The sequence below is a fragment of the Crinia signifera genome, chromosome 1 (genome assembly GCF_055691185.1).
Source record: "Crinia signifera chromosome 1, ASM5569118v1, whole genome shotgun sequence".
NCBI classification, from domain to species: domain Eukaryota; kingdom Metazoa; phylum Chordata; class Amphibia; order Anura; family Myobatrachidae; genus Crinia; species Crinia signifera.
The window spans coordinates 338,964,606-338,987,698 of record NC_139217.1 but is presented as its reverse complement, the minus strand read 5'-3'; the positions used below and the strand labels follow the sequence as shown (position 1 = coordinate 338,987,698).

Here is a 23,093-nt window from a genome sequence, read left to right as displayed (position 1 = left end):
AGTTATTTCAAAGTATAATGATTTTCTCAAAGGAATAAAAATAAAAAATAAACTCGCATAGGTGTATGAGATCTAGTATAAAATATCACAAGCGTTTATTAACACCCGACCTGGTCCACAGGATCTGCCCAAGCCCCAGGAATATCAAAATGAAACAGATGGTTGTAATTGTATCCACCCCACTGTATATATTGCATTGTAACATAGTAGTTAAGGCTGAATGAAGACTTGCGTCTACTAGGTGAATTACAGATAAAATAAAAAAAATGTTGTGAGGGCATCTAACAACTTCCGCCCTCACTGAACATCACATCCTGTAATCAAAACTGAAGCGGATCTGGTCTCTACCATACCAGTATTGTGTTATTATCTCTGGTGTGTGAGTCGGGCACCGGAAGTATGTCAAAACTGCATCACTTCCGCCCTGTGTAACGCATTACCTGGAAGTATGCGTTCCACTGCCGTCAAAAGGAGTTTTCCTATGTAAAACCGGACACTTCCTTTAAGTAAGCTGCATTAATAATGTCACACGGAGGTGCCTGTGCTCTCCCGATGTGCACAGTCTCAAATGATATTTAGTTTACTGCTATTATTGTCTATTGGCTGTCTATTGCGTATTGCGCCCACATTACAACTAGCGCCACCTAGTGAAAAATTTCTATTAAAAAAATGATATACACAAAAAGAACAATGATACACAAAAAAATATATAATCTATACAAAATAATAAATCATACAAGGACACTGTTACTAAGCTTGCTCAGAGCATCCCATTACTAATCAAAATTAGAGAAAGGCAAATAATTGTTCTCATTAAGGCCCCTAGGGGCCACTGTGTCCAGTTTATGGATCCACTTTACCTCCTTCCTTAATAATATTAAACCCCGATCTCTTCCTCTCACCAACCGGGGAACCCAATCGATGATCATGCGACGTAGTGAAGAAATCTGATGTTTACATTTCAGAAAGTGCGCAGCAACAGGTTAGTCCGTGGTTTGCTGTACATATGCAAGCTGGGTAGAAGAACAATGCTGATTCATCCTTTCTCAAAAGGTACGAACGGTCTTGCCCATGTAGAATAAGCCGCAGGGGCACCGCAAGAAGTATACCACGTGGTCTAACATACATGTCAGATGATGTTGAATGACAACCTTCTTGCCTGTGTGAGGGTGATGGAATGATGGACCACTAATCAGGCTTCGACATGTGGTGCAGCTTGGGCATTTAAAACAGCCAGTCTTGGCCACAAGCCACCTCTTATCTGTCGTGGGGCTGGGGGTGACATCTGGTCTGGTAGGAGAAGTGTAGATCTGTCTTGCTCTCTTTAAACTTTTCTGTATATCACTCTCACGGTATCCCCAGTAAGGATCTTACAACCCCTGCCTTTTGCTAAACACCCCCCAACCCCGTAACCTCCCTCAAACAGTATGTAACTGTCAATGTACCTGCATAATAAACATCTCTGCGGGTGACATTGCAGATGTGTTGGCTCGCATGCGCAGTAATAGCTTTAAAAATCAGAATAGAATCTCACTGCTAACCAATAGGAATGAGTTTAAAAGTTGGAACACAAACATAGGGCCTGATTCAGACCTGTTTGATAAGCTGCGTGTAATCCCCCCCTCCCCCGGTGCCTGAATCTAGGGATGCGTACATGAACACATCACCTTGTATGTGGCCGAAAGGGAGAAAATTCATTCGATGGTCAGCAACCAATAAATGATTCTTCGCCCCTTTGGTAATAAGTCAGTCTAAACTGACTTTTATTCCAGCCGCTATCTGCCGAATTTGCCACACCTTTGTTCTCAGGGGAATGCCCAGCGTTTTCATGACTCCCATAAAACACTGGGCGTTACCCTGCCCGCCCCTGGTCCTCCCTTCCCAGAGTAAACGGCATGGCAAGTGTGAAACTCATCAAAGCCATTTGCTGTTGGGGAATGCACAGGCCCAGGGCCGAATTCAGATCCAAACAAACAGATCTGAATGGGCCCCATAGTTCACTTAGGAGAGAGATCCTGCAACTGAGTGGAAGCTATCTAAGTCTCCTTAAGGGGACATTTATCAAAAACTATTTGCAGCTTATTCATGAATAATCAGTATCCCTTAGATGTATGAAGGAGGAATTAGAGCAGATATCTCTATCCCATCACTCCAAGCTGCAGCCACAAGCTCCAAGGGTTTCTATGGGGTTACACTGTTCCGGAATGGTGTTCGCGCATGTAGGCTACACGTCACAAACACCAGGAGTGGGTACCCCAGAACCCACCCTGGCCGCAGTACACCTACATGCTCAGCAGGACCGTGCATATACAGGACTGAAGCATGCACATTGTAGGAACGGTTTCCTTTCGGAGCCCCTGTCCCTGCCATTACTGCTTTGCACATCTGGCTGATGAATGCACATCCTGTAATGCAATATTGTGTACTAACATTGCGCCAGATTGCACATGCAGTGGTTATTTGCCACGGAAAGACTGAGTTTAAAGGACATCCTTGGAAACATCTACTCAGAAACAGTTAATGTTATAAACTTCCTGTAAAACAACAACAGAAAAAAGTGGGATTGCAGCTGTGACCACATCATATGCTGCAATACCAAAAACAAACACCCTCATTTCACCATAATGTAGCTACAGTACCTTTTGTGCTTAAGATGAGTCTTCGGCCTCAGAAAGGATGTGTGCCACACATTTGGCAAGCTGTGATTTAGAGTACATAAGTAAGCAAAAAAAGAAAACATATTTTTCCTTCAATATGCAACAAAGTAAAGAAAAACATAATAACAAGCTGAAGCAGCATTTCCCAACCCCAGTCCTCAGGGACCCTTAACATGGCATGTGTTCTAGATCTCCTTGCATGTGTATTTATTAATGGCTGACGCATATTAAAAGCTCTGCAGATGGTACTAATTATTTTACTTGTTGTTTTTCAGGCCTCAAAAATTTACAACTGTTAGCATGCTTGGTTAACAATGGGGTGGGTGAAGCTGCTACTCCAGGCCCCCTATGAAAATAGGCCCACACCGCTAAGGAGAATTTGCTCGAGACATCAAAAACATTCAATGGCTCCGCATCCACCTCCTGCGGCAAGCTGTATGGCTCCTGTGCAGCCACACGGCTTGTCGACCTCTAGAATCAACCCTGGCTGTGCACACAGTCTATTTACTACTGCTCTGCTAGGGGGGGGGGGGGAGAGCTCTGATGTTGAGTGAGAAGATAAGAAGTACCACAGAGAAAATGGGTGTGGTATAAGCTGCCAACAGGTGGGATTCTGATGTTCATTGGACCGATGAATGTCTGACTGTTGGGAGTCCGACAGGGTGGCGAGGGATACAAAGCACCTTGCGGGCTCGCTGCACTCACCACAGAAATATCCCCTGTAAGTTGGGATCCCGACTGTCGGGCTTTTAACAGTTGGGGTTCCGACGTCGGTCTACTGACCATTGGAATCCCGACTGTCGAGTGGCTATCTGGCACCCAGCAAATTTATAGTTGCAAACAAATCCCATGTTGCATATCACAATGTCGGTAGCAATACCTGCAAAACGTTCTAAAATCTATTATTAGTAATGTAGGTATGGGTTGTTAGATCGACAGTCAGAAGGTCAACACTTCAAAAATATCGACATGCATTAGGTTGACACAAGCAAAAGGTTGACATGGTAAAAGGTTGAAATGAGTTTTTCATGGTTTTTAAGTGTCTATGTTGATATGGACACTGTATAAGTGTACTGCGTCCCCTCGTATGGCTCATTGCGCTCAGTACACTATGGGCCTGATTCTGTACTATTACACAACACTATATTGCAGTGTAAAAATGAATTCCATGGCAAACTGGCTTCCAGACCAGGCATTAAATAATGCACAGATATAGGGGCACATAGATATACAAGTGCGCTTGTATGAGTCAACATGTATATTATGCCACACAGGGCATAATATACATGAGCTAACATTCACATGATATAAACGAGTAATAAAAATAAAATACTAGTGCTGAAACCATCAATATCATGCTGTTATCAATTATATTTGCAGCTCTCTCTCTCCCTCCCTGGGCATAGATACAAGTTCCCCTCCCTCCTATTTCCCCTGGTCCCAGATAGCAGATTCTACTACCCTTCCCCCCTCCCTCCCTCCTCTCCCCTGGACCTAGATAGAAGCTTCTGCCCTCCTCTCCCCTGAACACAGCAGCTTCTACCACCCCACCACCCCTTGTCCCCCCTGGCACACATTGCAGCTTTTCCTTCCTCCTCCGTCACAGTTTTATATTTATACAACCTTCAGGCGAGGGACCCAACAGGGTATATATGGTATACTGTATATAATATATAATAATTAATCTCAGTTACCTAAAGTCCCTCTTTTACAGACAGTAGGGATGAGTATGCAGCAGCTGAGATGCACGATGACAGCAGGAGGCAGTATAAACATGGTCAATGGGTAACTGCAGGCGGATATATAAATATATATATAATCCTTCCAACAGAAAAGGCACTCCAGTCCGACTGGAGTGCCTTTTCTATTGGAAGGATTGTATGGATCATTTAAAGTGCACCTAGGCTAATTGATTTGTGACCATCGAGTGCCAGCAAATAGTGAGTTGTGTGTATATATATATATATATATATATATATATATATATATATATATATATATATATATTACTCTGGAGGAGACCTCACAGGCTCAGTGCTGCCTCTGATTAAAAACCTCCCATGACTAGGCTACTGCTGCTGCTGCTGCTCTCCTCTGTGGGCTTGAGAAGCATGTAATTAGCGCCACCAATCAGAGCTCAGCACAAACCTCTCAGCCTCTGCCCTCTTGTGCAAAGTGTCATGGGACTTAGTCAGTTCCCAGTAATGCACTGCGCACAGTCAGTGTGCCTTGGCACCTGATGCTCAGCGCCATTAATCATTGGCAGATAGGTGAAGCTACCCCACTCCCATGCACAAAACCTTTAGCTAAAAATTTTTTTTTTTTAATTAAAATACATGACAACCACAGGGGGTCCCTAGCTAGAAGTGGGCCCAGGGGTACGGAACCCCTTTGCCCCCCTTTAATCCGTCCCTGACCATTACTTGAAAATATCAGAGGCACTGTAACTTTAAAAGAGAGCTGCACAGATATATTTTCCCATTTACTGTAAGTGCTTGTGGGGGCCTCGATGAGGCAGGTGAAACATTATTCCCGATAAGCTGTGGCACTGCCAGTCTGTTCGGGCAAATTTAATAGCTTGGGGTGAGCCTATTAACTGCGATCAGAAACAATAGAAGTGATAGAAACAAATCAAGCATCCAAGTTCCTACATAATCCTCAGGCCAGGCTTGCGTACCCTCCCGGAATTGCCTGGAGGCTCCCAGAAAATCAGGTCCTCCTCCCGGCCCCCCGGAAGGTCGGCAATTCTCCCACAGTTGCCAGGCATCTCCCGCACCCCCTTTCCGTGCCGCACTAATTACCAGGTTTTTCCGGGTCCGCGGCAAGGGGTGTGACTAAAATGACACAAATCACATCATTTTAGCCCCGCCCCCTACTCGCGGACCCACGAATCGCGGCGTTTGCATGGATTGGATGCAGGGCTTTCAGTCATCAGCCCCGTCCCTGCCCCCCGAACTGGAGATCCGGCTGTCCTCTCCGGGCTTCTCTCGGAGAGGCTATTTGAAAAGTCGGCAAGTATACCTCAGGCAGTGTGGCACACTGGGGATTTCCCCTCTACATCTGTAGGCCAATCTGACCCAGATCATGTCCCCATTTTCCCCATATTATCATATACACCTTCAATCCTCCAACTGTTACTTCAGTCAATTACATATGACTTGATATGCCACACACTAGTGCCCTTTATTAATATTATGGCAAACAGAAATTGATGCTGAATTTTATATAGTAGTGCATGTAGAATTGACTGCACTGCTTTGTTCTCAGCTACTCCAGGACTGGGGATAAATAAGATGTAAAGTGAAAGCCACCACTGCACTGGTATACAGTATTTTATAAGACAATGAGTATTGCTGTAGTTGATGCATAAGGGGCTATTGCTATGGGGTGATGAATTGTTCTTTTCCTTCATTAGTTTTTTTTCAAAGCCATAAAGTTGCAGAGCATGTTCTCATGAGACAGCAGCAGCAGCACACTGACCACAGGCTCATAGGGCGGCTTTAGAGGATGGGACAGAATTTATTTAAGGTGCAGAATACCTCACTGCTGCTGGCAGGGGAAGGGGAAGTTTTCATTCACCCTCTTCAGTAGGACGATTCTTGGTAAATAGGTAAATATTGTTTTAGCCTCCTACTGCTTCGCAACAATAACAGGAGCAGCAGGAGCAGCTTAAACTCCATGTTAAATGGAATGTTAGTACATGGAGATCCTACTCACTGTCAGTTCAGCAAAGGTACCATGTACCATTACCTTTATTCCTAGGCTGCTTTTTCAAATTAGCGCCACTGAGGAAACCTAGTTCGTGACACTAGGGGCCTTATTTTGGTTCATTCTTTCTGCCAAAATCCTTCTTAGATGGACAAAACCATGTGCACTGCAGGGGGGGGCAGATGTAACATGTGCAGAAAGAATTAGATTTGGGTGAGTAATTTTGTTTCTGTGCAGGGAAAATACTGACTGCTTTATTTTTACACTGCAATATAGATCTCACTTTGAAGTAAAACCCCACCCAAATCTAATTCTCTCTCCACAAGTAAAATCTGCCCCACCTGCAGTGCACATGGTTTTGCCCATCTAAGAAGGATTTTGTCAGAAAGAATGAACCAAAATAAGGCCCTAGGGGAGATGGCTGGAAATTCCTTTCTGACTTCAGACACTGGGCTGCATGGGGGCGGAGCCAAAGCACGAAATTGAAGTTTAACTGGTGTACGCCGCTATGATCCACTCTCGCGCTGTGGCTCCGCCACCCAACGCCGCTCAGCATCTGTCACAAAGAAAATCCCAGCGGCGCCGCATGCTGTAGCGCAAAGAGTGGCTGTTTGTCATTGCTACATGGCAAGGGGCAGCGGGCCAGGCAGGATCGGTTCACATGCCGCATCCGGCCTGCGGGCCATATTTTGCCCAACCCTGTCCTAGACTAATCTTTGTTAAAGTGTTTCAAATTGTTTCGTGTGTACACACAATGAACGATTTGATACCATTTGTTACGATATCGGATAGTTTCCAAATTTTGGGGGTATAAAGACAAAATGAAAAAAAAAACACACAGGGTCTTATTCTAGTTCACTCTTTCGGACAAATCCTTCTTAGATGGACAAAACCATGTGCACTGCAGGTGGGGCAGATGTAACTTGTGCAGAGAGAATTAGATTTGGGTGGGGTTTTACTTCAAAGTGAGATCTATATTGCAGTGTAAAAATAAAGTAGTCAGTATTTTCCCTGCACAGAAACAAAATAACTCACCCAAATCTAATTCTCTCTGCACATTTTACATCTGCCCCCCTGCAGTGCACATGGTTTTGTCCATCTAAGAAGGATTTTGTCAGAAAGAGTGAACTAGAATAAGGCCCATAGCCTTAGAAAATACATATCTCACGCCACATGATGTATTGAAGCTAGTTGCATGAGAAAACATCTGTATATTCATCAGACCCCTGAGGGAGCCAATAGTGGCTGAAGCAACACATTAAACATGTTTGTGCACAGCCAATTTATTATTTTCATTTATTTTTTTTGAGCCAAGGGCCGCCACCTTGGTCATTTCAAATATGTTTAGATAGATAGATAGATAGATAGATAGATAGATAGATAAATTCATTCATTCACCAGACTTAAAGCAGATGGAAGCAAAATGTAATCACAAGTTTTCATTCTCATAGCAGCTATAGCTAAGGGAATTAAATATTTCCACCTAGAAACACTATGTAGTCAAGCTGTACTATGTTAAACGCACTCATCGTAACAATCATAATAATTATCAGTCTGTGACAGCGTGTGTAGTGTATCATAGAGGAACATATCACAAAGACAGAGGTACACAGGTTCAGAGAGTGCTGGCCATGCCCCACCATAATGATGAATGGGGGAGGTGTGGTTCACGGATCTGTCATCCCAGCGAAGTCATGCCCCTTTTGGCTAGGCTAGGCCAGGACAAAAGGGGCATTTCTTTGCTGGAATGCCAGACCCGCTAGCCACACCTAACCCACTCATCACTATGAGGGGACATGGCCAGCGCTCTGAGATGGCCATGCCCCTTGCACTAGGGATAGACATCGAATCGTGATGGTTCACTACCATCAATGTTTTGTTATTCAATGGTAGTATTTTTACCATTCGATGGTGGCATGACGATGTTTGCCGCCACTGTAAATATCCCCCAGCCAGCCACGCTGTAGTGCTTCTGCACATGTGTAGCAGGGATATAGAAAAAAATCATGATTGGCGCATGTGCAAAAGAAACCTTTTTTTCACATGCGCCAATCATATGAATTTTTTTTCTATCAAATTCTTTTGATTCGATGGTCAGTGACCATTGCCGGTAAAAAGTGCTTTCCAGAGCTCAGGGTTGGGACAACAGGATAGTCACAAAAAATGGACTGTACAGGCAAAATCGCGACAGTTGAGAGGTATGCTTGTCTAGATTTCAACCAAGGATCAAAATCTTAATCTGAAATCATGTACACTAATACATTTACTAAATGCAGCCAGTGTGTTTCCATTGTTTCCAGTGCCCCTGCTTGTACCTGCTTGTACCTGCTTGTACCTGCAGTGCCCCTTCGATGTATTCAATTATCGCATTGCGTTTTGGGGAGACTTTTATCACATCCTATATTTTGGACACAGGCTCCACTACTTTTGTATTCTAAATTCTAAATTCTATAATTGTGTGTATTTGGAAATAATCTAAATGTAGATACAGCAGCGAATTTATTTAGCAAATAAGCTTTCCTTCTATTGACGAGATTCAGCTTACCCATTCTGAGAAGTGTTGTTACAATTAGTCTTCCTGAGAAACAAAAGGTCTTTTTAGGGTTAAGCAGACTTTGCCTGTGAGCAGTAGATTGTTACATGTAATGTCATGTCTGCATAGTTGTGTCCCCATACTCAGTCATATTTCCAAATATCCACCCTGCTTGTACTAATTATGGGTCACATAGTAAGGGTGACAACACATTTTCATTCTATACTTACCATAAGATTGCTTCTGTCTTGTTTATCTATTTATCTGTGCAACTCTTCTCTTTTTTTATTTTAAACTGTAATCTTTCTGTCTCTCTTTGACACCGTCTATCTTTCTCTACCCCGCCTCTCTGGAAACCACAGCCTGCGGTCCTGTCCTTCCTTATTTATTAAAGACTCCACACCCTCCCCTAGGTTTCCTGTCTTGCTCAGGTACGTTGTTCAAAGGCTGCAGCTCTGAAATGCTTTTGGATGAGAAAGGACCGGATCATCCTCATAATTAAGGCGTCCACTTGGCAGAGAGCAAGATTATTTGTATGGTGGTAAGGAGCAAGTGTGTTATGCTGTTAATATTTAATGTTGCTGAAAAAAGTATCTATAACGCCATAAAGTGCCTAAAACATCAATGTTAAGGAAGGTAGTTTCCACTTGGGGAGCTACTTAAACTCAATAAGGCAAGGCCCATGCTTTATAATCTGGCCTCAGTTGTAGGAAGTACATTCCTATAACACCTCCTTGGATTATTAGGAATCATTGTAATTATTAAATGCTATTATCTGTTTCTTTATGCATTGTATACTGAAAATGCAATCATCTACGTAAAATAAAATTTGACCATTTTTAGTTGCTATGCTGACTATGTATTGATCGGGGCTTATTTTGGTCCAGTATTATATTAGTATTGTAGTTACTAATAATGTTTAATGATAATTTCTTAAAGTCCTTGCAGTATATCTATTCAGTTTTGAGTTCCACTTCCTAGCGGAGTTCATGTTCTTTTTTTAACTAGCAAAAAAAGTCCTCTTTGCTTTGGTATTGTAAACTTTTTTGACATGACATTTAGATTGAAGTTTTACCTGGAACAATGTTATTTTTTATTTATTAATGTTGCTACGGTAACCAATGGCAGTGAGTAGCACTTCTCACTCTGCATTGCGGTGTTACTGTTTTTGTGTGTTTTGACCAGTTTCACAAGCAACAGTGACAATTTCAAAAGCATCAGAAGTGACAGGCATCATTTCCTGAAATAGTGTAGGACAATTGATGAGTAGCGTGGGTGTCAGTGAGAGTCTGTCTGAGAGAGAGAGGGAGAGAGAGAGAGAGAGAGAGAGACATCATAGAGTGCAGTGACAGAGAGACCACCTAAAATTGGAAACCAATCTGGCAAAATATAACTATTTGGAAATGTTAGTAATAATAATAATAATAATAATAATAATAATAATAACAATAAAAAAGCAGTCCAAATTAAAGTAAATGTTTTTTTTTAATTACAATGTTTACAAATATAAAACAAGTCCATATACAAGATCACTTTCTTCATAATACATCCAATGTTAAAAATTATTTCACAATGACAAATTAAATTCAGGCTTATGACATATGTTCAGGCAGAGATGGTTAATCTGCCTGATAACCAATGTGTTTCCTCCTAAGACTTCCTCAGGGGTAAGTTCAATTATGATAATTAAATCAGATCTTCTCAGTCATAAAGCTTAAAAGGTGTATAAAACGGAGTATAGCGTCAGTGCCCTCCACAATAATGGATCACATATGCGGGAATAAGTTAACTTTTTCCAACCAACTTCCAATGTATATGCGATCCTGTTGCCTGGCAACTGCGGGGTTAGTTGATGGGGTACTGCATGTGAGGTACCGCATGCGATACCTCGCCCTAGTGGATGGGGAGCCTTTATTTTATTTAGTTGCAGAAGTAACATTTCTCATCAAGTGTAATCCTTTTTCAAACTATATTTGTACGTATGTATGTATGTATGTATATATATATATATATATATATATATATATATATATATATATATATATATATGGATAGCAGTTGTAAGTTGGCGCCCCTTCAGTGATTAGGTCAATGTAGCCTTTTAACAAATTAAGTAAAGTCCAAAATTTATAAACATTTATTAAAAAAGTCTCTTATTCCACACAATAGTAGTGGCTGTTCCAGACCATGAAAAGGTTCATTGGTAAGTTTCAGAAATTTCAGAATAGCAAACAGATGTTCCCAACGAGTTTCGTCCCTACATGGGACTTCATTAGGGGTTCGCAGATAGCAAAAACATAATTTCCACGATTTTCATAGGCAGGGTATGTCCACAACCAGATGTTTATAATAGGTCCTTTAAAATTCAGAGGTGCACTCTTACTATAAAACTTTTTCATTCAATAGTTGAATCAGTGTTAGGAGCTTTTATTTCTTGTAATAGGTCATATCCGCATGTAAACGAATTAAATGGATTGCTTTATACAATTGAAAAATGATTGACTACTCCATGTCCTTAGTCTATCCAATAATGGGATATTCTCAATTAAGAGGGTACGTCTGTTTGGTGACACCTGTCAATATATACTTAAGAGCAGGTGCACTCAATATAGAGTCACAAATTTTTCAGAATGTAGTTTTCACTGTCAATATATACTTAAGAACAGGTACACTCAATACAGAGTCTCGATTTGATCAGAATATGGTTCTCACTGTCCTTTTTAGAGGTGTGTACCAGTGAAAGGTTGAATATATATATATATATATATATATATATATATATACACACACATTCATGTGTAGTTTGAAAAAGGATTACACTAGATGAGAAATGTTGCTTCTGCAATTAAATAAAGTAAAGGTTCCGCATCCACGGGTGTGGATCATATTGTCTACAACAACTAGGTCAACAAGCATTGGGTCGACACCACTAGGTCGACATGCAGCAAGGTCGACATGGGACAAGGTCGACATTGGGTCTAGGTCGACATGGGTTAGGTCCACAGTGTCATTAGGTCGACACAAGCATTAGGTCGAAATGGGCAAGGTCGACAGTCAAAAGGTCAACATGGGGGTTTTCACTGTTTTTGTCCCGAATGTCGACACTGTCGACATGGACACATTTTAAAGTGCACCACATCCCCTCTCATTGCTCGCTGCACTCGCCATGCTTCGGGCACGGTGCCTTGCTACGCTCGGCACACTATTTTATTCTCCCCCCATGCCATAGTGGATGGCAGGGCATGAAATACCGCCTGTTGGCACATGTCGGCTCAGAAAAACCCCATGTCGAGAACATTGACCTTCAGCTATATCAAGATGGTTTTGCAAATTTCACCCCTTGTACATAGATAGTTTGCTGTCACACAAGAAATGTGTTTTTTTCTCGTGCCATACAAATGCTTAGGCCAAAAGTAGAGTAACGTGTTAACTTACAATTATTGCTTTAATTGAACAAAAATGGCCACCAAATCTTTCCGTATGCTAACCAAAGCTTACGGGACAGATTGTCTGTCATGTGCACGTGTGTTTGAGTGGCACAAAAGATTTAGTGATAGTCATCACAAGCTGGTGTCACCCTCGGTCAGGGTCGACAACAGAAATTTTGGAGCCCCATGCACTGACATATCTCTAGGAACTAGCTCCCACTCTAGAATACTTCAAAAACAGACTGAAGACTTTCCTGTTTACTCAAGCATTTCCATAATTCCCTTACGTATCGTTTATGAAAAGCTTTTCTGTAGTTCCTGCATTGTTTTACATTCATTCTATCTGTTACTGAGTCCTATTGGAGAAAGAGCTCTATATAAATCAAATTATTGTTATTACTATATCTGGGGGCCCCGCCTTGACCCCACCCTAACACACACTTCGACCACCGAGAGAAAGAGAGAGAGAAGGAAAGGAAGAGAGAGGAGAGAGAGACACACACAGAGAAGGTTTTCATGAGAATGGAAATAATATAATAAAAATGCACTTAACACACTGTCTCAGTGTCAGCTGCCGTATGGGTGGGGAGGGTGCATGTAGTCAGTGCCTACAGCTGCTGTGTGAGCCGGCAGCACTGCACATGGTACCTGGTTCCCTTTGCCTCTTCCTGCCACTATCCATGCTTTAGTTCCAGTCACAATTGTTCCCGCCAGCCAGTCATGATTCTTCCTGCTCCTCATGGATCTACTCCAGAGCAGAGATAGAACAGGGGAAGGTGGATGGGCATGCCAGCGCAGTGATCCATGACATTCATTTATACAGTATGGTGACCAGACAGGTGTGATATTCTCCTGCGGCACCCAGCTCCTGTTATAGATGAAGTGCTGGCACTACAGGTAGCCATATCTCTGAGGGGCATCTACGGGCAGGGGTTAAAGTGAGGGGGAACTGGGTGGAACTGAGTTCCACCACCTCTAATGGTGAGGTGGAACATTTTAACCTCCACATTGGCCCTGCACAGAAACGCATTCTAGTTTACAAGGGGATGCCAAAAACCCTACCACTGGCCCTGTCTCTGCCTAATGGGGGGAGGGGGTTTAAATAGGTTGCATAGAGAAATTAGTTCCCCCACCTCTGCATGACCATTTTATGCCGTGCCTACGGGGATGCGGCCCCCCCCCCCCCCCCCCCAGAGTGACAGAACGGAGATGCTCCATTTTCAGTAAAGTGGAGGGAGGATCTTGACAGCGTGTGTTGCTAACGTGGAGTGTGCACCAGGTCTCAGCACCCCCGTTGATGCCTCTGGTAGGTTTCATGCTGTTCATTGCTGCTAGTTTTTACCTAGAAAGCACAAGATTTACCACTCTGTAGTTTGGAGGGTAGGGAGGGTAGGGACTCCTGACAGCTTGATTGTGAAGTATCACTGACACTTTTGAAGAAAAAATTTAATGAAAAATTTGTGATCACCAGGCAAACCTACATGCGCTTCAAAAATATCATGGAGTCAAATGATGGGTCCCCTTAGTACTCATTGATCACCTATGATCACAGTATAATAAGGTGTATGTATGGGAAGAAAGGCACTATGGGGGTGATTCAACACTGCTTGCTAAGCATGTGGTTGTTCGCTGCTTAGGGAATGGTTTAACGTTGCCCAATCCGCAACTAGATCCCCTTGGTAATGTACGCGAACACATCCCCTCGCATGCGGTCAACCAACGAATGATTTCTCTCCCAGTCTCAGTCTAAACTGACTTTTATTTTCTAATGTGTCCGTCGAAGAGGAGGTGAAAGCTGACGTCATGTGATGTCAGCCGCCTTTTCCCGGCAGGATCGGGCTGCTTTAGTTCCCAGGGAAATGACTAGTGTTTTCATGGGGACACCCATAAAATGCTGGGCGTTCCCCTCCAGATGCCCCCTGCCTGTCCCCCTCCCTCCCTTACCCGTAGGAATGCTTTGGCGACTGTGATGGTCACCAAAGGCGTTTGTTTAGCAACCCTGAACATGTGCAAATATGTTTATTTATTTATTTATTTATTTACAGGTTCTTATATAGCGCAGCAGATTCCGTTGCGCTTTACAATAGTAGACAGTGATAAAACAAACTGGGTAACAACAGACAGACTTGGAGGTAGGAGGGCCCTGCTGCAAGCTTACAATCTATAGGGATATAGGGGGAAACACAAGGACAGGCAAATATGTGCATGCATAGAGCCGCACCATCAGTCCCCGGCGCAAATATGCCAGGGACCGACCACTATTGAATCGGGCCCTATGTGCACTGTCACCTCCATAATAACACTGCATAATAACACTGAGGGCAGGATGTACTAAGCCAAAAATGCGGTAAAACCCCCATTTTACTGCATTTTCATATATACTAAAACCCGGCCGCCAGGACACCGCAGGGCAGGATATCACCACCTTTGGGTGGCAATACCCTTTAGAAGCCTATGTCACAGCCAGCCGGGGATGTCCTTCCGGTTGTAGGGGGAGGAGGAGATACCGAGGGCGCCGCATAGCCCAGGAGGTGACGGAGACCCCCCGCACACCACATCACAGGTATCGCGGGGGGCCTCCATCACCATAACGCGATGCTAGCCTCATATGTTAGTATCGCCGCGGGGGGCATGGCGAAGGGCAGCAATGTATGTTAATACTTCCCGCCCTGACTGTTGACACTCATATTTTACAGAGGGAATTTCATTCTTTCATTTTATGTAGCCCACTAGTACTTTTTAGGTAATCAACAGAAAATATTATCCTGTGCTATAGAAAATAGACATTTTCCATATATGTGTGGAAGGACTATTACCCCATAATTACAATTGTCAATATGGAGTCACTTCCATATGGGGAGTCCTCTTTTTTAAATAATATAGCCCTCTTAGAAGCTCGGCTAAACCTGTGAGAACCCTACTATATTCTTCCTCCTCATAGCAAATGTTTAAAATACATTCATTTCAAGTGCAGATTTTTTATTTTTTTCTGTCAAATTCTTGACATAGCATCCTGTTCTTCATTATTCTGGAATCGTGGACTATGCTTGTTTTTGAGTTTTCTCTAAATTAAAATAAAAACACTTTTTTGGTCATTTGGGTTAAGAGAAATTGACATGTTTAAATAAGTAAATAGAAAATGACTTTTTTTTTTTTTTAAACAAAGCAAGGTATAACTTGTGTGGGTACCGCGTACAAAACTCATTTAGTTAAGACAGTAATTTATTTATTAATTACTGTATATTAAATAGGCATTCTTAATTATCTGTTATTAGTGTGTCATACACATATAGCACCTACCACAAAATTGAAGCTTTGTTTTCACTGTCTAAGCTTCTATTTTCACTTCCGTTCCAATTCATGTTTTTCCGTTCATTTAGGTTAGATGTTGTGTAGTACGGTATGTCACATTTAAGTAAACTTACTATAACTGGTCATTTATCTTTAAACAAAAAGCTAAAGCTAACAAAAGTTATGTTCGGCCAGTCTTGAGGTGGTTGAAACTCAATATAAGCTACTGACCAGGTGGTATCGATGTCCAAATACTCTGCATAAATTTCATAAGGGTGTGTCTCCGCTGTGTTGGAGATGTGGACGGGAACAGGGAACCCTAATCCACCTATGGTGGGACTGCCATTTGATAGCACCATTTTGGGATAATATAAAGAAACTGTCTGTTGAGATACTAGGCCGTCTGGTCCTTACTGGCCCTAACTTTTGGCTGTTATCGCATTCCAACATGCCCATTTCTAAATACAAAAAGTCTTTATTGAGGCACATAAATAACGCTGCTAGGGAGGTGCTTCCGGTCCATTGGCGCTCACCAACGCCTCCCACAGTGTGCGAATGGTGTAGCCGGATGGACTTCTACATGTCAATGGATGATATTTACTACTCCACACCTGAGAAATTTCCCGCATGTGTGGAATGCGTGGCTTGATTTAAAAAATACTTCCTCATACAAAAGCCTAACTCCCCAGAATCATTAAAACTATTGTCATGACATGAGAATCTTGGACCTGAATGGGCCCTAAGCCAAGTTAATTCATGTCATACGAGGTCTTGACTCAGCTGATAGCAGGATGGATTCTGTGACCAAACCTCTACAAGCAGACCTCCCATCCCCCCCTCTATCTCTCTCTCTTCCCCCTCTGTCTTCTTTTTCTCTTTCTTCAGGCTTTACTTTGCGATATACATGCTTTATTCTTTAAATGTTTTCTTTTTTTTTTTTATGCATAGATTTGGATGACACAGTTAACACGACTAATTGCATGTTAGATTAGGGACGATTGTCACCTTTATGCTTCGTGGCAATGCTATGCTTCTAAAATGTTTTTATACAACATCCATGTTATGTTATATTTCTGTTACTGGATAGCGGATAACTTGTCGCATTGTATCTTTTTCTCATTTGTGAAAACTTTTGAAAATAAAGAATTTATAAAAAAAAAAAAAAAGCATCTTCTTACATACCAAGTGATAAACTAAACAATAAAAAGGCATTTCATTGTATATATAAATTGTGTATCTCTTACCCAGACTTCCATTATCAGAATTATTCTGAAAAACGTAGTTTCCTTAATCTATTTATTATTATTATTATTATTATTTTGGTGCTGTCTGCCTGGGTAAATGTGCATTATATAAAAATAATCCGTTATCCAACAATTTTTTAGTCCCGAGCATTTTGGATACTCAACCTGTATACATTTTATAAATACTTGTAAATAACCGTTTTTTTTACAGGAAGTAAGAATCACATAGGAATATAGCTTTTCAATATCAATTACATCACATTTAGGATATCTTGAGTTAAAATATGTATTTCTTATTGTATTACATTTATTCTAATTAACTTTTACTTAAACTTTATCTAATGCTCTACTAGAGATAAATTCTGCTTGTTTATTGTCATTTTCTTATGGTGCATCAAATAAATAGTTTAATTGTGTGATAATGACATATATCTGGGCACCTTAACTTCTACTAATACAACCACTACTACTACTAGTTGTTGTTGTAGTAGTAGTAGTACTAGTAGTAGTAGTAGTAGTAGTAGTAGTAGCAGCAGCAGCAGCAGCAGCAGCAGCAGCAGCAGTAGTAATAGATAGTAGTAGTAGTAGTAGTAGTAATAGTAATAGTAGTAGTAGTAGTAGTAGTAGTAGTAGTAGTAGTACTAGTAGTAGTAGTAGTGTACTTCTTATCCTCCTCTGTCTTGTTCCCTACATATTACAATTTTTTTTATTTATATTTTTATTTACTTTACAGGCAGGATGTTTTCCCTGTCAGCAACACTTCTACTGATGTATACATCATTTTTAGCTGCAATTGCTTACAAGCTACCACTTATGGATGAATTCCCTTTGGCTAGTCAGATGGATACATTATTAGAACAAGCAAACAGTTCTCCCCTTGGCATACGCTACCCGATAGACTGGGAAACACCAGACAGAGTGGATGATGCATCCCCCATATTGTTACGCATGAAAAGAGAAACTAATGATGACACGTCAACTATCCCGTCTGAAATGACCTCAGAATCACCACTGAAGGAATCCTCTGATAGCACCCCACATATTATGGAGGCTAGCAGTACACTGCATGATGAAACTCAGACCATGGCTCTCCTTAGTAGAGATGACACCACACCTTTTACTGATCTTGAGCAGACAACGAAAGAAGCTAGAGAGACGCTTGGGGAAGCAGGAACAACACACCTAGATAAATTGGTAACAGAGTTAATCAAACCATCAACCACTGACTCTACATTGATTCCCACCAAGTCTGAAGAGTTATCTATTTTCACAAGTAGAAAACCTACTAAATCCACCACAATTATCCAAGTCCAGTCAACAGATAAGGAACACACAAGCAGCATACAGACTAGCACCAATCAGCAACTGTCAGATGATGCTACATCTACACCAGTTGTGACCTTAAGTGACATAACAACAGGACATGAAAGTACCGGGGGACGGGCTCTAGTGTCCTCTGGCTCCTCACAGGCAACGGTAACACAACCACGCATAAATACACCCACTCAAGACAAGCTACATACGGAATCTCTAATGAAGCAATGCATGCTAACTATTCTAATTCTTGCTGTTGTCTGCACTGTCTTCATTGTAACTACAATCGCACTTGCTGCCAAAATTTCTTCTCTGAAGCAAAAGCAGAAGCGCTACACAGCTTCATACACAGAAATGAGATGTATCTCATCTTTGCTGCCAGACAGTGACCAGCAGGGCAAAGCAAAGCCCAAAAGACTGAAGACATTTGCTGCGAATGGAGACGATAATGATGGGGATAACACCACCCTCAATAGCTTTCTTCCTGATTAGTAGAGTAACAAGAGGCTAGCTATAAGACGTTTCTTTACATCTTCTAGGATGAGTACTAGATCATGACTATTACACAACAGAGAGACTGTCTATTAGAAGTAGGGTATTTAAATGGACAGTAAAGCCGCTGTTGTAAATTAGCACATGCCATATGCATTACACAGCAGGTTGATACAAATAAACAGGGTTCATTAGACTTACCTAAATAAATTCATCATGGTCTCTTTAACTCCTGTTTGGGTGGAGGTGCAATCTTAGTCGTTTTTGTTTGTGTACACCCAATCTATCATTTCCACATGTAGTCCCTCACATCATTAGATCTGATGTGCCACGCTATGCAATGTGGTGCGCATAGTTCAGTAAGTAAGTAGGACCACACACCTAGGAGACATGTTAGCCTCTGACAACTGCATACAGGAGCAACAATTAAGTGGATATAATCCCTGCAAGCAACTAATTCGGTTTCATTTTAATAAGAAAATCTTCTGTGATACAATGGGTATGATCAGCGGAGGATTTACCTATGGGCTGAACCCCTCCCCCCTATTGGGAGGTGTTTCCTCCCTCTAGGATGTGATTAGCTGAGAGCTGGCTTCCTGTCCGAATGTTAGCTTCTATTGGCTGCAACCAATGCAGTCCATACAAGACTGGAGTTTGCACATGTTCATTCAAGCCACAGGGGGCCTATCAGCTCCATTCTGCAAATGTCAGGAACTAGCAGGGGGTAACGGTGGTTCTTCTCTAGAGCACCAGCCAGCAGGGCCGGATTAAGGTCTGTGGGGGTCCTGGATAACCAAACTGTAGTGCCCCCCCCCCTGGATGGAGGCAGCCCCCCCCCCTGGTGCATGGGAAGCGTGGGGTCCAGGCAGCGCTAGGGAGACAGCGGGGTCCCTGCGACGGATGGGCAGTCAGCGGCAGGGTCCCAGCGGCAGATGGTCCCTGCGCCCCTCACTGCCCGACCCTGCTGCCTGCCACAGCAGTGCCGGTGTGGGGGCCTCAGATGTGTGGGGGCCCCGGCGCGACCGCCCCTGTTGTCCCATGGATAATCCAGCACTGCCGGCCAGCATGTTCACCAGCAGCCCCCATCTTCTGAAAGGTGGGAGCTGCAGCTGGTTATGATGTTCTTCTCATGTACTATTAAAAGTCACAAATAAATATTAGCAAGATACCCCCACTAAATTCTATAAAGTAAGTACGAACACTGAGGGATACCCAAAGCAGCATCACAGGATAATCTGCAATCAGATGAATAGAGGCATCCATAGCAAATCCACCTATGGATATAGGCTTACAGTTTGGCACAAATCTGTGAATTATGATAAGTAAACAGGCATACACCTATCTCGTGATGAGCCCCTTGGTATGCAGACATGTTGATTGGTTGATGCATACAAAGTGGCAGGACCAGTGATGTCACACTATAGTTTTTGCTTTTTTGAACTAGTATGTATATACTAGGTTGCAATTAACTATTCTATGTAGTATAACCCAGGGCCAGATTGATAATAGGGCAAATGTGACAACAGCTCCAGCCCACGACAAGGCCTATTATCATTATAGAATGACGATGACTCGCCACCCAGCTGATCACATGGTTTAGCCAAAACTAAATATTGCATTTGTATTTCTATTTTAGCTAATGGTAAATGATGGTCTATTATTCATTAGGTTTACATTATTCCTTACAATGAATGGATTTCTGCTTACAATTATACATTATTTTATTTGTTTGATTATTATTTTTATGTGTACTGTGCTTTTTAATAAAATGAAGTTTATGACAACTGTTCACAGTTTTCGTAATTGGGATCAATCAAACCATAAAACAGGGATGGGGAACCTTCGGCCCTCCAGCTGTTGTTGCACTATGCATCCCAGCATGCCCTGCTACAGTTTTGCTCTTTGGCCATTCTAAAAGTGCTGCAGGGCATGCTGGGATGTATGCCCTGGAGGGCCGAAGATAATTAACTAGCTACAAAAATACAATTTGTTTTTGTAGGTATCTATTCTGCTAATCTGACATAATATTACCTCTGATTGTGACATGTGACCCGGCAAATTCTGGCAACACAAATTTCCAGGTCTCAGCTCTATGAATTTGGTTGGGAGCAGGGACATGGACCCCAGACTTAAGGCCCCATGCACTACTCTGAGGTATCGCATGCAAACTCACATGTGATACATTGGCACCTGCCCTCCCCGGCGGCTGGTCCGCATATGATACAATGTATGCAGTCCTGTAGCATATGATGTATTGTATGCGACCCCCAGTAAGTGCTGCTGGATCCTGACAGATCCCATAAATCTTATGTACAGCACTTGCGATCCTCTGATGTGACGGGACTGTTAGGCACACATGATTTGGGAACTTTTCGCTTGATTTCCCGTCCCTATCCATTGTAATCAGATGAATAGGGCCCAAATTGTATAAGTGCATGGCCAGCTTTAGTCCCAGTTTGTTTCCTTTTATACCCCTTTCATATCGTTCTTATAACCCGGGTTATTGGCGAGTTGCTGCCTGGTCGACCCGGGTCTAGGTGTGGTGTAAAAGGACCAAACCTAATAACCAACCAGGCAAATCATCCCAGGATATAAGAAGGGTTAAACCCGGTTCATCCTGTGTATAATGGGCGGCCTGAGTTTAGTGTGAAAATGCAGAGTCAGACCTGGGATCAATACTCGGGTCGGACTCAGTATTGCAATGTGAAAGTGGTATTAGACATGCAGAAATCCCAGGGTGAAGAGCGTTCATGTGCAATAACATGGGATATAGCTGCATATGTGAAAGGGGTTTCACAAGCCATATTGTGATGACTCCCTAGGGACATATCAGTAAGAAATCACTTGAAAGCATTAGTGTGTGTTGATGTAATATTTATGAATAAATGAACACCAGCTGCTCCGCGGTTTCTAGTACTGCACATAAATCTTTGGTGGAGGGCAGCTTATTTTGAAACAGTACAGCAGCAGGTGACATCAGCATGACTGTATATTACTGTCATTGACAAAGGAAGAACAGGGCTCTCTGCAAACCTCTAGGCCCCATACTCACAGCTCACACAACAAACAATTTGCTGTATCTGAGGTGCTTGGCACTTGCTTATTGCAGGTCACGTTGATATAGTGCTTCCCAAATGCGTTCCTTAAGTCTAGGTTTTAAGGATTTTCATGGCTGATGTTTAAACCAAAAAAACTGAGTTACTAATTAATTCACCTGTGCTCAATCATGGATCCTGAACCACTGAGTTAATAGATTGGTGTGAGTAGGGGGCCACATTCCAGTTTGATACACTCTGGCGCAGTGGCATATTAAGCACGGGGCGACAGGGGCGGTTATCCCGGGGCCCCCACACATAAGGAGCCCCCACACCGGCACTGCTCCTGGTGTGGGGCTCCTGTCGCCCCGTGCTTGGGCAGCGGGGTCAGGCAGCGCAGGGGGGCAGGGAGTCCCTGCAGCGGTCTGGGCAGTCAGAGCCAGGGTCCCTGCCGCGGATGAGAAGTCAGTGGCAGGGTCCCTGCTGCGGATGGGAACTAGTAGCCAATACCGCTACTAGTTCCAATCTGCTGCAGGGACCCCGTCGCTGACTTCCCATATGCTGCAGGGACCCTGCCGCTGACTTCCCATATGCTGCAGGGACCATGGCGCTGACTGCTCAGACCGCTGCAGGGACCCGCTGCCCCCCTGCGCTACCCAGGTACCAACCTCCCCTTGGGGGAATGTGTCTGTGGGGGGCGCCACAATTTTGTTGTCCAGGGCCCCCACAGACCTTAATCCGCCCCTGCTCTGGCGCCTCTTACAAAATCTACTTTTTTGGAAATTTGGGAAAAAATTTGTCTAAAGCATACTTCTAACTTTTTCTCGCTTGTCAAACAAGACCTTCCGCAGGTGCTTCTGAAAAGGGGTGGGGCTTCGAGTTGAGAGTGGGGTCTTGTGCAGAGAGGGCAGGGCCAAGTGCCCGAGTTGGGGGAGCCACTGATCATATGCTCCCCCATCGACTCCCCCTTTCTGCACGCGGGTGGCACAATGGTGCTTCAATTATTGGGACTTTCCCACTGTAATCACGACAGTTGGGGAATGTATAAGGTATTATGTTCTGGACTGTGCTGTGGCCTGCTTAACCTTTATTCCCCAACATTGGTCCTCAAGGCACATTAACAGTACATGTTTTAAGGGTTGCTATGCTTGTGCACAGGTAATTCAATTATTACCTCAGTCAATGTGCTTTAAAGATCTGTGCTCAAGCATGGTTATCATAACCGGCACTGTAAGTGTGCCTTGAAGACCAAAGTTTCGAAACACTGCTTTAAACTGATATGACAGAGACAGCTAACTAGCATCCAGCATTTATTGATATCCATGTGTGGTACCCTGCTCCAGGGGGTACCCCTTGTATGCCCACAGGAGATCTCCCAATTGCAGCCAATG

General features: G+C 42.9%; 1 protein-coding gene across 1 annotated transcript; it reads left to right on the top strand.

Moving 5' to 3' along the window:
* The first annotated feature begins 9,332 nt into the window (after nt 1–9,332).
* On the top strand, nt 9,333–20,418 carry SELPLG (selectin P ligand). Its single transcript, XM_083158385.1, has 2 exons — nt 9,333–9,439; nt 17,595–20,418. Exon 2 carries the CDS (start codon nt 17,600–17,602, stop codon nt 18,665–18,667), a length of 1,068 nt encoding a protein of 355 aa, XP_083014511.1. The 5' UTR covers nt 9,333–9,439; nt 17,595–17,599; the 3' UTR covers nt 18,668–20,418.
* The last annotated feature ends 2,675 nt before the right edge of the window (nt 20,419–23,093 follow it).